The sequence below is a fragment of the Corythoichthys intestinalis genome, chromosome 12, assembly GCF_030265065.1.
Source record: "Corythoichthys intestinalis isolate RoL2023-P3 chromosome 12, ASM3026506v1, whole genome shotgun sequence".
Lineage (NCBI taxonomy): Eukaryota > Metazoa > Chordata > Actinopteri > Syngnathiformes > Syngnathidae > Corythoichthys > Corythoichthys intestinalis.
In genome coordinates, this window is record NC_080406.1 from 31,006,978 (window position 1) to 31,022,707 (window position 15,730).

Sequence of the window (15,730 nt, forward strand, 5' to 3'; positions counted from 1 at the left end):
TGACGCTCTTATGCTAGTCTTATGAGCCCGCTGTCAAATTAATCGTTACTTATTAACCCAAATAAATGAACAAATAAGTCACTCTGGACTATAAGCCACAGGATTCAAAATGAGGGAAAAAAGTAGCGGCTTATAGTCCGAAAATTACGTTAACAATCAAACTCATGTTCTGTGCTAATTATTTCTTCAGTTACTCTTCTAGTTGTTTCAATAATTACTAGTCATGGTGTTTGGTAACACTTTATTTGACAGTGGCGCAATAAGACTGTCATACGACCATCTTGATTATGACATGACACTGCCATGAGCATTAATGAATGCTTATGACATGTCATTTTGTGTCATCTGGTAAATTATCTCAGATTTGAAAGGATGTAAAGATCCGAGCTGGACATGACAATGGAGTTGACATAAATTCAAAATGTCCTTAATATCCATGACAGTGTCACATCATAATAATGACGGTCTTATGGCAGTCTTATGATGCCGCTGTCAAATAACAAATGGCATGTTTCTCATTAACTTAAATAAATCAACACATAAGCCTCACTGGACTATAAGCCACAGGATTCAAAATGAGGGAAAAAGTAGCGGTTTATAGTTAAAATTACGGTGTTTAACAGTCTTTCAAGCATCACAGAATATTTTGTTCTATCACATGGCTACATGAACACAGAACTTACAAAAGAAAGTCTGGATCCCCAGATTTTTAATTTTTTAATCAAGTTAAAAGATTTGACGCATTTAACGCACATGCCCCACTCAAACAGATTAAAATGACAGCACAGTGTCATTTCAACTTGTGTTTTTTGGTATTTTGTCACCCTCTGCTGGCGCTTGGGTGCGACTGATTTTATGGGTTTCAGCACCATGAGCATTGTGTAATTATTGACATCAACAATGGCGAGCTACTAGTTTATTTTTTGATTGAAAATTTTACAAACTTAATTAAAACGAAAACATTAAGAGGGGTTTTAATATAAAATTTCCTTAACTTGAACTAACATTTATCTTTTAAGAACTACAAGGCTTTCTATCCATGGATCGCTGTAACAGAATGTTAATAATGTTAATGCCATCTTGATTTATTGTTATAATAAACAAATACAGTACTTATGTACAGTATGTTGAATGTATATATCCCTCCTGTGTCTTATCTTTCCATTCCAACAATAATTTACAGAAAAATATTTTTAGATGGTTTGAATTGCGATTAATTTTTAAGCTGTGATTACCTCGATTAAAAATTTTAATCGTTTGACAGCCCTAGTTTCAACACATTTTCATTTGATTCCTCCAACACGCCATACATTCCCTATGATTGCCGCTTCCTGCTAATGACCTTTTTTAAACTTTTAGGCCCACCTTTTTTGTTGTTGTTGTCACGGGGGGCGGGGGTGGGGTACGTTGTCGGCTCCACTCCTGCACTTTGTGAGTGACAGTGCATCCCTGAGTGACTATGGTGTGCGTGCCACTGGCGACACTTGAACGCACCTCCAAACCAAACAACAGGTCGCTTCTCCATTTGTCACGGCGCACCCTAGAGGAGGTCACACCCGCGGATAAGCCTCGCCAGCAGCAGGGCCGCGCTTAGACGGACGAGGGCGCGCTTTTAATTTTTTTAAGGGGGGTGCTTTTACCCCGGGGGCACCCCCAAAGGATGTGAGCTTTTGCCGTGCACTTTAAAGAGCGTCCCTTCTACCGTGTTAAGGTACGAGCGTGTCTACGCTTTCTTCTTCACATGCACCACGCAGATGGATTATTTTCAAATTGTAATATTCGGTGTCCGTCTGTCGCTAGATTAACATTTGGGGTGCACGCAGAACTAACAATGGCGCGTGTTCTCTGGTACCCTCGGCTTTGTTGCTTTATGCGCATCTCTGTGTGTGATACTTTGACTTTTGGGCTACTTCTTGATCATTTTCTTTATTCACTGTAGTGGAACTGGACAGGATTGACGTTAAGTCATTGAATTTGAAAAGTAGAAATGTATTGATGTTATTGTGACGGAATGATGGTAATTGCATTGATTTTTGCTTCTGGCAGGTGTGGAGGATTTCCAGTCCAGTCCATGGATTTATTAGCTTTAATACAACCACATTGTTGTAAGTTTATTTATTTCTTAATATTTGACTTATTTGCATGTTGTTTTCGACAAGACATCAGCGTCTGAGTTTAAACTTAAAAAAAAAAAAAAAAAAAATGTCCTCAAGAAATTAGAATTACTCAATATTTACATTATTTTTGGAAAGCCATTTTACAGTTATAAAATATTAGGTATTCTCTAACTGCTCGAAGAAAATATTAGCATATTTTCTAACCTCCCCACTTTTTATACTATTTTTTTCCCTCAAATTGAACAGTTAAAAAGAATAAGTGTATAAAAAGTATTTGGATAGAATTTATGTAGCTCACCACATTTGTTTTTGTAAGTTTAAATTTTAATGTGCTCATGTTTGTTTCTAATATTTTGTATTGAATCAGGATTAAAAATAATAAATCAAAATTAAAATCAATCGTGGAAAAACTTAGTATTATAAAAAAGTTCATTTTAAAAAGATGTATTGAATCATTTTAACTTTTAAGCATTAAAAAAATGTTATTAAAGTTTTTACTTTCATCTGAATTAGTTTTGCAATTTTCAAATCTTTTGTATTCAATACAATTTAAATTCATCCCAGTTTGAGTGTTTTTATATTCTTTATTTACTTGATAAGGAATCTCAAAATGAATTTAAAAAAGTCAAACATTTTGTTCCATTGGTATATTTTTATATGGATCTCTATTTATTCCTATTGAGTATTATTAACAAACATCCATTTATACAATACAAATAGTGTACTGTTGAAGTTTTGAACGTTCAGTCATCAAAGTAATTCCTGACACTAAATGACCTGGGTTTACATTGTGATGACCATTTTTGAACATAAAAAAGAAAAAAACAGTATTGCTAATATTTACAATGAGGCATGTATGGTGAGCAGCCGCTTGAAAGGGAGGTGCTGTCGCTATTTGTGTGTGTGTGTTTTCCAATGTGATAATGTCGATCTCAGCACATGCCTGCTGGCCACTGGAGCGAACAGGTGAACGGGCGAGCGACAAATGCCCGCCATACAGAAAGAGAGAAAGTACAGTCGAGTAAACGAGCAGCAGACGATGCTTTGTTACTCGAATGGAAGAAGCCGTGGGTGTGTGTTTGAGAATACCTGTACAGTATACATTTAAAATAATGCTTTGACTCATTGACGGTGCTTGGTGTCCAATTCACTTTAATTAGGGTTGATGACGTCCAATCTATTTGAACTGGGAGATGCTAACACCGATTCAAACGGATTGGACGTCTATCGATGTCAATGGCAGTCGAATGCGTCAACGTTGTCAACAAACTTCGAATTCGCAGATGAGCAGCCTTAGATATTCTTAAAGTCTTCCCCATGAAAAACCGTTAAAAAACACGTTTTTGGTACTAGGTACGTTTACATGGACAAATTTCTTTAATCCGATCAAAGTTTGAATCGGATGCACTGTTTTCATGGAGACTATAAATATTGATACGATTCGGATTTGCATGTTCAGGCCTCAAACTTTCAACCGGAACAAATTATTTTGACATGTGCTCTCCTTCTAGCTTCTGGGAATAATATACGTGTATCGTGACGTCACAGACATGCAATGTAAAGACTAAGGGTGTAACAGTACATGTATTTGTATTGAACCGTTTCGGTATGGGGTGCTCGGTTCGGAACGGAGGCGTACCGAACGAGTTTCTGACGTAATGTAACCCTTACTTTTCGAGGCTGTGAGTCGATCGGGTTACAGTTTCTTTGTGTAGACTGTATTTACTCTGTCTTCTCTACTATAATGAGGGCCAACACGGTAGGACAGTATATAACCCAGAAACATCAACGGGGCGACAACGTGGCCGCCGCGAGAACGCAGTGAAACGCGGGCGTTAAAGTCAATCAGCCAATGCACACCAGTCGCAGTGCGGCCGCGTGTTAGACGCTTCCCAGAAGCGGCTCAATGCGACGCACGCAAAAAGAACGGCAGTTTATTATTTGATGCGAGACGTGGCCCTCCTGCATCAATACCACTAGCTAGGATCGGGCAGACCGGAAGTCACTCGTGTAAAAATACGGTGGATCCGGTCGATTTTCAAACTAATATGCAATCGTAACCCACTTTTTGAGTGCATCAGATCTCTTGAGTGGTAGATCGGGGCACAGTTGACTTGTCTTTGTTGATTTACTGCTGTCTTCTCTGCTATAGTAACACGGCCCTGTATTCAATACAAAACCCTCTTACCACAACTAAACAAGTAGGAACTAATATTCACATAGGAACTAAAGTTATACAACATAAAATATACAATATAAATGAATACATCACATTTGTAAAATATAAACACATAAAAATAGCCCATTTAAACAAAATAAATTGAAATGAGCTAAAACACCTGTAATAATAAGAATAATACACAGATCCTGCTTACACAATTAAATTCATTAATTTCTGTGTGGCGCTTTAACTTGAGAAAATCCACCAATAAAGCTTTTGAAAACCGTTCAAAAGAAAAAAAATTGATTCATTGAGGCATTTCATTTGTAAAATACATGTTAAAATCTTTGTCATTGGGATTGCGTTTCTCTTTAGCACAGAACTTCTTTTTTCTTCTTTCTTTCAGAAAGCAAGCTGACCAATACGCGGGTTCTGAAAGGCAAATTTTTGTTGGATTATGATCTTTAAATACCCGCTACTTTTTGAGCAGAATTCTAGCTTTGTATAGGCTAATGTTCCTATTGTTGTAAGCACACAAGTGTGTAATAAACAACTAGCACATTTAAATTTTGCACTTTTTTTTCTTACTGTACCGAAAATGAACCGAACCGTGACCTCAAAACCGAGGTACGTACCGAACCGAGATTTTTGTGTACCGTTACACCCCTAGTAAAGACTGTTTATCCAGAAATTTTGGGAATAGGTGTTTTCCTAAACAATGCCTCTAGTTTGGAATAAAATCATGAGCGAAGGACGCTTGGTCTGGTTAGAATATTCCAAATTGGGTGGGTACAGGAAACATTTATATTCCGATTCGGCTTTCAGTCCGGATAAATGTCTGTGTAAACGTAATCACTGAATGAGCTGAAAGGAAAGGAAAGGAAAGGAAAGACAGCACACCTTTGTCATGTCCATCACAGTGGAAATAATTGTTATTAGTAAATTGAAAAAAAAAAAACTTTATAGTTTTGACGTGCAGTAGTGGAGGAAAAACATAAATGTATTTTAAGGAAGTGGTTGCTGGTAGATTGAGCCAATCAAATTTGAGTACAATGATCCCTTGCTACTTCCCGCTTCAAACTTCACGCCCTCAGTCCATCGTGGATTTTTTTTCTTCAATTAAAAAAAATAAATACAGATGAGCTGTCCCGATCCGATCACGTAGTCTCACTCTCCCTCCTGCTCCTTTTCTTGGTCAGGCAGTGCACTAGAGTTGCTTATTAAAGTTAACGTTGATTGACAGGCGTTAAGGTTTGATCGTGCCAGAGATGCTTGGCTCATTCACTCCTAGAGCCATTTTCACCGGAGCAAGGCCCTTCGCTCCCGGCCCTTTTACTGGATTTTGACTGATTTTGCAAGGCCCACAGAAAATTTTGTTCTATTGCTATATAAACATGGAACCCACCAGAAGAACGATTAGACTCTCTTCTTTCAGCAGAAAAAAAAGTTAGTTCATATCTTTTTCCATTCTTTAGAAATCAGCATTAGAAAATAGCTTAGTTTGAGCAATTTTCCAATTTCTGATGAAAAAACAGAAATTGAGCTTTTTGTAAAAGCATACATTTCAAATAGGGTTGTTCCGATCATGTTTTTTTGCTCTCGATCCGATCCCGATCGTTTTAGTTTGAGTATCTGCCGATCCCAATATTTCCCTATCCGATAGCTTTTTTTTTTTGCTCCCGATTCAATTCCAATCATTCCCGATAATTTTTCCCGATCATATACATTTTGGCAATGCATTAAGAAAAAAATGAATAAAACTCGGACGAATATATACATTCAACATACAGTACATAAGTACTGTATTTGTTTATTATGACAATAAATCCTCAAGATGGCATTTACATTATTAACATTGTTTTTCTGTGAGAGGGATCCACGGATAGAAAGACTTGACTTTGTATATTGTGACTAAATATTGCCATCTTGTGTATTTGTTGAGCTTTCAGTAAATGATACTGTGGCCATCCCAAATGCATGATGGGAAGTGGAACCATGACTGTGCAACGTGTACCAATTGCTATATCTTCTCTGCGTTGGGAAATAACATAAGGTGTTAAGACAATGATCAATTGTCACCTTGCTTCCCCACATTGCTTCCCATGATATTTCTAATCGTAGGGAGAGGGATTGTAAGGCTTTAGCCAATTAAAGAAGCCTCCAAAGGCTGCCAAAATTCACTCTACTCATTTTACGCTGCCTTTTATCTCTCTATATAGGTAAAATGGCGCCATTACAGATTGAGCGCGACAATGCGTGAGTGGGTCGTGCAGCATATGCATTAGTTGCGTTGAATATTTTAACGTGATACTTTAAAAAAAAAAAAAAAAAAAAACTTGTTACCGCCTTTATTAGGATAAATTTGATAATACTACCTTAAGCCTAAACTAAAGACTCTGGATGAGTGTAACATATTATGTCTGTAACGTTAAATACAATTAGAAAACGATTTAATTAAAATATATATATATATTAAAAAAGGCATGGCCGATTTTTTGCCAATTCCGATACTTTGAAAATGACGTGATCGGACCCGATCGATCGGCATCCCGATCAATCGGGACATCTCTAATTTCAAACATAACTTTTTCACTTATGTGACATCCCGAACATCTGAATGTTTTCGTTCTACAAAATAACATAAACAACAAGACAAATAGAGCTTTTGATCACAAAGTAACAATTTATTTACACATAACTAAACTATCGAACTGTTGTTTTTGCGCACATAACAACGGGGAAGGCTCTCAGCTGCTCCCGGTTGAATGAGGTGGCTCCCAGTAATCTGATGAGTCCGGATCAAGATCGGTCTCACTTTTTTCATCATCTTCATCGTTGGTTTCAACCTCGGGCTCAGGAGTAACGCAACGTGAGCTTCGCAGAACGCATGTGGAACCTGATGCCGTTGTGGACGTCACCGTCTGTCTTATAAAGATAGATTTTTAAAAATCCTTCATTGACGATGGTTTCGTTTTCTTTTCAAAACACTCCTCAAGAGTCATTTGCCTTTTTTTCCGATTGTTCTCCACATTTTTCTCAAATTCTCATGCGTCTTTAAAAGATCCCTCCAACTTCCGTTTCCTGACTATTTTTCTTCACTTCCTTTATTGGCCCAAGATGAGTTCTTTCAAAATGCACTACTGCCCTCAAGTGGCCAGTTTTATTGCTTTGAAATGAGTTTTGACCATTTTGCATTGCAGTTTGGTGCAACTGAAGCTAGAGATGCCTCTTGTCAAAAAAAAAAAAAAAAAAAAAAATGTAAAAGACGTATAAATACATTTTTGGGACACTGAAACAATTAAAAATAGAATGTATTTATACGTTTTTGGAAGTAAATGAGTTAGAAGTCGAAACTTCAGAGCAGAGGCATGCGTCAATTATCATTTAACTTGTCAAACAGTTGCTGTGACAACTCATTGTGCGTAAGTGAGCAGCTTGAGCGGATTTGAGTGCACTCACTCAATGCGGCATTTAATAAAGACAAGCATTTTTCTAATTTATTCTTGTTTAAAAATAATTCGGTGGTGGTACAGAAACATGTTTAAAACTCCTAATTATTACATCGGAAGTGCTTAAAAACATTTATTAAAATATATAAATACATTTTTTTGTTATTTTAATTATACATGTCTTATATGTATCTCTTTCCAATGCTAAATCAGAATAAATACATTAAACACACAAATTTTCTTTTTTTTTTTGGGGTGGGGGGGTGTTACTTCGCGGTTTTTCACGTATTGCGGCAGGTTTTGGTTTCCCATTAACCGCGAAAAACGAGGGATCACTGTAATCCCGAATGACGTGCTCTACAGCTCGACTTGATAAATACCAACTATGATGTGCACCTTTGGCCGAGTTTATTGGTGTGTATGTACATAGTTATAACTGAAATGTCTGCACTCGCAAGCGGTATCGTCGAGGTCGGAGGTTCACAATTGTAAAGTTGAGTTCTCTTTTTCACGATATGAGCCTTTGTTTGGCATTTTTTGCAATGACTTCCAAGGAAAAATTGGAGGTAGAAGTAATGTGTGGCTGAACTCGTCACCATCTAGCGTTTAGGTAAATAGCGGCTGTAATTTCTTTTGTGAAGTCATACAGTTTGCTGATATCCAAATTTTAAAAAATGTATTATCATCAGCCATTTTCTAGGTTAGTAGTCCACAATGCGACAAAATTAATATATGATCTGTAGTGTTGCAAAGCATCGCCGTATGCTATATTTCCCAAAAACCCATTTAAGTTGTAACCAAAGCGCAGCCATTTCAGAACTGTGAGGTCACAGAAAATACAATGTGTTACCTAATTTTGCATTTCAAGTCATAGTATGGTCACAGATTTTACTAAAAATAAAAGTTGAAAAGACAGTAGTTAGCGGTGATTCTTGGCAGAGGTACGAAGCAAATGGACTTCTGATTTCAACCAGTGTTGTGAAATCTCACTCACGGTACGTTGGAAGCACAAGATATAGATTGTATATGATTAGATTTTGGCGATCTCAAAGCTTTGATGACTTGGAGATATTTAGAGGTCAACTTTCATAAAATAAGTATTGAGGATCCTAATCCCATGGATACAGAAAATGAAAATTGACCTCCTAGTATCTCGTGGAAGAAGTTCGATTCTTCTGTAAAAGCCTCGGCAGCGGTTAAAAATCTACCATACCCCTCAGGCTAATATAATTTATCTGAGTTCCAGATGGCGCCAAGGAAGTATGAATGAATGTCGGAGTTGTGGACTAGTCCAAAAGTCCAAATATTCTAAACCTTAAACTAACACCCCGCTTTCTCACCCACCCCCCTTCTTCCAGATACAACATTGTCCACAGGCTGGCAATCTTGAAGCATGGGTGACTGGAGCTTTCTGGGGCGTCTGCTGGAGAACGCCCAGGAGCACTCTACGGTGATTGGCAAGGTGTGGCTGACGGTGCTGTTCATTTTTCGGATCCTGGTGCTGGGCGCCGCAGCAGAGGACGTGTGGGGAGACGAGCAGTCCGACTTCACCTGCAACACGCAGCAGCCGGGGTGCGAGAACGTGTGTTACGACCAGGCCTTCCCCATCTCGCACATCCGTTTCTGGGTCCTGCAGATCATCTTTGTGTCCACGCCTACGCTCATCTACCTGGGTCACGTGCTGCACATTGTACGCATGGAGGAGAAGCGTAAGGAAAAGGAGGAGGAACAGCGAAAATCCAACAGATTCCAGGCAGAGGTGGGGGACTTCAGAACTGAGTAGTCATATGTCACAAGACATTGGTTCACTCATTGATTCCACATGAAAAAGCCTTGTAACATAGAATAAGGGAGATTCTCAAGGTTTTCATATCGGTAATTGGTTCCCTTGGGTTTATAAGATAAAAGTTGGCTTCTTTGTAGCTTGTGTTAGGTAGTGGTCTACTCATTGAAGTTGACAGGTGATGTAGCCTTGGTAGTAATAAAGCAATTCAGACTAAGGTGAACTTGCTAAAGTTAAAGACAATGAGAGTTGAACTATTTTTGGCTAAGGTTCTAGTAGTCAACTCACTGGTTTCACAAGTGATCAAGCAATGGCAGAAGTAAAACCCATCAGACAAAGATTGTATTTTGGCTTTCAGTGCAAAGATCCTTAGTGGAGAGGAGTGACTCACCAATTTCATACGTAAAAATGCCTTGGCAAAGTTTAAAAAAAAAAAAATTTGTGAGGTGAGTCTTTTGGGTCTTATTTTGGTTCCACTGGGCGCGGAAACTACAGATTAGCCTCCTTGTAGCTTGAGTAGCTTGTGTTTCACTTATTGATTTCACAAGTGATGAAGTCTTGGTAGAGATAAAAAACAAAAAAAAAACCGTTTAGATTAAGGTGAATTATTTTCTTACTTTTGGTCTCCCCTTAGTTCTGGGCAATGTAAATTGTTGTCCTTTTAATCCCTAAACTCCTAGATGTAGTCAAGTCAGTCGCTCCAGTAAATCAGAACAATTCAATGAAATTAGGTTGTAAGACAGGGGTGGGCAAACCGGTCCGCAAGGGCTTCAGTGGGTCCTGGTCTTTGTTACAACTGATCCAGCACTGGCAGTTCAACAACCAGTGAAGGGCCCGGGAAAACGAGAAGAACCTGACTGCAATCAACTGATTGCACTTGTAAGACACCAGATTGGTGAAAAATTGTCCTCTCGATGAGTTGCAACGAAAACCCGCACCCACCCATTGTGGAATAGTTTGTCCACCCCTATTGTAGGATAATGTTTTTTTGATTCCTTGGGTTACTTTCTTTTTGGTGCCAAGAAGAAATCCATTCATAAGATTTCACAGTCGAGAAATCCTTAGAGGAGCTATCTTGGAAGGTGAGGACAGGATGACTTTACTTGTGAATTGACCAAGAAATGACTTATGCCACATTAACTAGGTAGGTTACAAATTGAGACTTTTGATTTACTCCCACCTCTGCTTCCAGGAGAAGGAGCTGCTGTTCAGGAGTAGCAGTAGCGGTGGGGGGGACCAGGGTAGCGGCAAAAGAGTGAAACCCCCAATCCGTGATGAGCACGGCAAAATCCGCATCCGGGGGGCTCTGCTGCGCACGTACGTCTTCAACATCATCTTCAAGACCCTGTTCGAGGTAGGCTTCATCCTGGGCCAGTACTTCCTATATGGATTCCAGCTGAGGCCCCTGTACAAGTGCGCCCGCTGGCCCTGCCCCAACAAAGTGGACTGCTTCATCTCACGGCCCACTGAGAAGACAATCTTTATCATCTTCATGCTGGTGGTGGCCTGCGTCTCACTCTTCCTTAACCTACTGGAGATCTACCACTTGGGTTGGAAGAAGCTCAAGCAGGGCATGACCAACGGAGCCATCTCGGACCAGGAGTCGGTGCGCCGACCCGCCGGTTCCGTTGTCCCCGAGCCACAGTGCTCAACCCCCAGGACCGGGGGCGGCTACCCAAGCAAGTACACGGACGTGGCGGCCGGCAGCGGGGCTTTTCTGCCCCGGCCCGAGTTTAAGATGGACAACTTGCAGCAAGAGGAGGCTCTCCGCCAACACGGGCCCGCTGCCCACTATTACATCAGCAATAATAACCACAGGCTGGCCGCCCAGCAGAACTGGGCTAACCTAGCCACTGAGCAGCAGACTCGGGAGATGAAGGCAACCTCCCCTACGCCTTCTTCTTCCTCATCCAACCTGCCACCCACGGCAGACGCCGCACCAGCCGGCAGCCCAAGTACCAGTCCGAGTACCCGCAGCAGTCCAGACTCTAATGTCAATGAGTCTGATGATGGCCGCTTTAGCACCACTACAGTAGAGATGCACAAACCCCCTTCAACAGCCTCCCAGGACCCTCGACGGCTGAGTCGGGCCAGCAAGAGCAGTAGTGTACGGGCCAGACCCGATGACTTGGCGGTATAAAGCCCTTGGTGGGCCCCCTGACCCCAAAAAGGAACAATTCGGAAAAACACTGAAGGCAAAATGATAAAGGAAGGTGGCGTAGACTTGATGATTCTGATCACCTTTCATACGGACTTTCCGAATTGATGCATCAGAGGTTTAATGACAGTGGATTCACCTGCTTCACAAGGAACCCACCGAAGCGGGACATTGTCATGACGTGGGTCGACCTCAGGCCTGTGCCTTTCAAACAGACCCCAGTGAAGCAGGACATTGACGTGTCTGTTTTGGAAGATATACACCCTTTTCCCACTGTTCCGTTACAGATGGCAGTCATTCCGCCTCTGATAGTACTTTGCGTGCGCTCTGGGTACCTTTCACACAGGACAGTGACGACCCGGGAAAAAGCCGGCTTTGATGTTCAGTGGGAAAGGGACTATGGACTGTTTCGGGGGCGATTTAGTTGTGTTTTTATCCCTACTTTTAGTTGCACTCAGTGGACTACTGTGCGTACTCGGTTTTAAACTGGTACCCACAATGGACTGCAGTGCCCTTCACAAAGCAACGAGATGGCCCGGAAAGAGGTTCCAAACCACTACCACGTCCCACGATGAAAGATAAGATGACCTTGGTCTCGTGTAAGGTGCAGCAACTCATGATGCCCTTCAGCATTAGTTTCATTGAATTTTATTCAAGATGACGTATTTTTAAGTTTGTGGCGGGAAACCACAACAAATGTGAATGTATAAAAAAAATAGAAATCCAGTTAAGACGGCATGTTGCTTCATTCACATCCGTGCAAATAACCCCCCAAAAAGAACATTTTTTCCAAATACTGAGACTGACATGTAGGTAAAAAAATGCTAACATTTTAGAAATAACGGATAATCAAGGCAGCCTCATCGATGAAATCCATAAAATTTCACTCACAAAGCAAATAATTCAAACCATAAACTCACTGAAATCCCAAATGATACTCTTTAACCCACCAGAAAAAAACAAACAACAAAATGAAAATGCTAAGATCTAGGCGGGTTTAGGCTAATTTATGATTAGGGGTTGGGCATCTAGCATCAATGGGATCCGGGACTAACACTCCGGTTCTCCCGGAACCGTTCGAATTTTAAAATTTCGATACCAAGTTTCGATGCCCTGACCACCGACCAGAAAAAATAGAAGCCAAACACCACAAAGAAGAAGCCACAGGATGACTAGCTCCGTTAGGAGCAAATCAAAGGTAGTGGATAATTTAGCTTGGCACAAAAATGTGTTGCTTCGCTTCACATAAATGACAACAAAGTAACAGAATAAACACATTGAAATGATTTCAGACCCTCTGGTTAAAATGTGCAAATTTACAGATTTTGTTTCACCAAGGGTTCCCAACGGTGTGTAGTGCAGTGGAGGTGTGTAGAGTCTGTACACCTTAAGAACTCTTAACAAAGTTCTAAGTTCTTTTTGCTTGCTGCTTCCAGTAAGTCACCACTAGGGGAAGCCAAGCGCACATAGTAAAACCAAAGAAAAACGGTAGAGTCCGGAGTTACAATTGTGATATCTTGTGGACGGATGAACAATATATTAGTGTCGATAGAAATCAAAAAGAAGTCAACTTAAGATCAAGGGACAGAACACTCCCCGCCTGAAATCTGCAAGATGTCAGTCAGCCCTTAACTAACTTGTAGAAATACCATCTAAAACAAACGATGCAATACAGTAAATACCTGCAGCATAAGACACTCTAAAACATAGGCAAAAAATCATGTATAATTGTTTTCTCTGAAAGCTTTTGAAAAATAAACATCTTTGTGAAAGTGCACTCCTGTGGAAAGAAACTTCATCATATTTAAGGTCAAAGACTGATATTTATATACAAGTTTAAAATAACCCTATGAGAAATTCATAGCATAGTTAATTTAAAGTTCATATATTTAAAAAAAAAATCGATAAGTTAAGAAACTAATATAAACTATGCAATTTTTGGATCATGCCTATTAAAAGAATCAGAATAGAGAATCGTTTGGAACCAGAATCGAAACGTGGAATCTGAACCGTTCAAATTCAAACAATGCCCAACCCTATTTACGATCACCCAAGCGACACATCAGTTTATAACAGAAAACTAAACAAAAAGCTAATAACTGAACAAGAAATAATTCACTTTGTCAGTTTGCCTAAATTTGTCTAAATTTGTCACTGCCTAAAATTCACTAAGAAATGACCCACATGTCAGTTGATACATAAAACCAAATGCTAACAATTTGATCGACTTTGTCAGGTGTTTCCATTCACTCAATCACAGAATGCAAAAATATTAGCCCGTCACACTTCATCAATTTTTAGAAAGGCTGTGAAAAGCTAATGCTAACATTTTAAATAGCAATCAAATCACGTTGCCTATGTCCTTTAGACGCCAAATTTTAATCACAATTGACACATATGTCAGTTGGTTATGGAAAATCGAGCAAATGCTAACATTTGGAGAAAAAAATGTTTTTTTTTTTTTAACAGGATCTCATTTAGCTTCAAGTACTAGCCTCACAAAGTATGACGCTTCAACAGCCAGAAACTCTTTCTTCAGGGGCTTATTTCACAAAAAATATGGTACTGTATGGATTATTTGAATTTTCAAATGGCAAAAAATGACCCAAAAACCACATTTTGACAGTATTTTGCATTTTTTCCCCACAAGTTTACATTTTGGTAGTTGATTTGCACATGTAGGAAAAAAAATGCTAACACTGCTAGAACGAGAGCGAGAAAAGAGTCCTCAAAGGACATAAAATATTTTTCAAATATGTCTTAACATCTCACACCAAAGGCAGAGTGAAGACGAGAGAAGAATGTCAGTGCGTGTTCACGTGTGTGTGTGTGTGAATGATCCTTTTGTAAAGTTGATGTAAATGTTAATTTACCTCAAATGTTTACAAAATTGTTATCGAATAAAACTTTTTGTACCAGAGTGGCTGCCTTTCATCTGCCAGGATAAGACCGTAAAACAGGACTCAGATTTAAAATAGACCAATAATTTCGCTAAGATCAAGTGAGGGCACAATTTTGTGCTTCCTGTCACGTGACACCATAATCCTCAGGCGGGTGATATATCACACAAGAGGTCCAGTGGCTGCAGAGTGATGGGCAATGAACTTGTCAGCCGTCACTCGTCTCGCACACGTCAATGCTTCACACGGAAATTTCACACGCTGCAACTGCTTTTCAAATTTCCTAAATGTCCTATTACCAGGAAATTTGACAAAAAAATGAAAATCTTTTCAACTCATATAGCTGCCACTGACCTCAACGCCAAGGGCGTAGTTTTGCATAGGGACGGTAGGGACATAACACTACCAACTTTTCAGGATGCTCAAATTGTCCCCACCAACTTTTAAGCAACCCTTAGTTGCAGTTTATGAGTTCAGTTATATAGGTGATTTAAATTGCCTTCCCATGTGTTGTAGGGATACAATTGACCCTACCATTATTAAGTGAATTATTTTCATTATGTTCCGACTTATATTTACCCCTTTTTCACTTGCTGAACGTGCTACTCCATTTTTTTACGTTTGATTGGCTGATGACCCACCCCACACACACGCACTGACCTGACAAAAATACATGTCGCCAACATACCGCCTCCTCCACCCCCTTCAAAGAGGAGGGATATTAGAAGTTTATTTCAGCCAGCAGCCACTGTAAGTAATGTAAAAAGACATCAATGTTATGGAGGTGGGGAACACACCACTAATTTAGCCATGGAAATTTTGCTACAACCTGCATCAGAGTTTGCATAACATTAAACTGTGTGAATTTGCTAACCTGCAAAACTCGAGTAGGAAGCTGCTTAGAGGGAAGTGTCCTCGACTTATTTCTGCTGTTAACGTTAATTAAACTGTGAGAAATGAAGTGAACCGAGGTTTACCCCCTTCTAACGAATTTTAATTTCAGTTTTAAGTGTTCTTAAAGCAAAACTAGGTTACTTTTTAGTTTTGGTCATTTAGCAATGCTGGTGCACAAAAGCAGTTTTTTGAAAACTGCGTTGACCATGAGGACCAGCGCATGAGCGCATAGTGTCTTCCTATGAGGTGCGTTACAGAAAAAAATTGT

General features: G+C 39.7%; 1 protein-coding gene across 1 annotated transcript; it reads left to right on the plus strand.

Moving 5' to 3' along the window:
• Nucleotides 1–1,522: 1,522 nt before the first annotated feature.
• On the plus strand, nt 1,523–14,863 carry gja3 (gap junction protein, alpha 3). Its single transcript, XM_057853134.1, has 4 exons — nt 1,523–1,711; nt 2,047–2,105; nt 9,086–9,486; nt 10,703–14,863. The coding sequence occupies exons 3-4, from the start codon at nt 9,121–9,123 to the stop codon at nt 11,648–11,650; spliced, it is 1,314 nt and encodes a 437-aa protein (XP_057709117.1). The 5' UTR covers nt 1,523–1,711; nt 2,047–2,105; nt 9,086–9,120; the 3' UTR covers nt 11,651–14,863.
• The last annotated feature ends 867 nt before the right edge of the window (nt 14,864–15,730 follow it).

Bases quoted from the DNA above. Each gene is read 5' to 3' on its own strand.
- gja3 (XM_057853134.1), top strand. From the start codon at position 9,121: ATGGGTGACTGGAGCTTTCTGGGGCGTCTGCTGGAGAACGCCCAGGAG. The intron at 9,487-10,702 runs GTGGGGGACTTC...CTCTGCTTCCAG, and splicing joins CCAACAGATTCCAGGCAGAG to GAGAAGGAGCTGCTGTTCAG.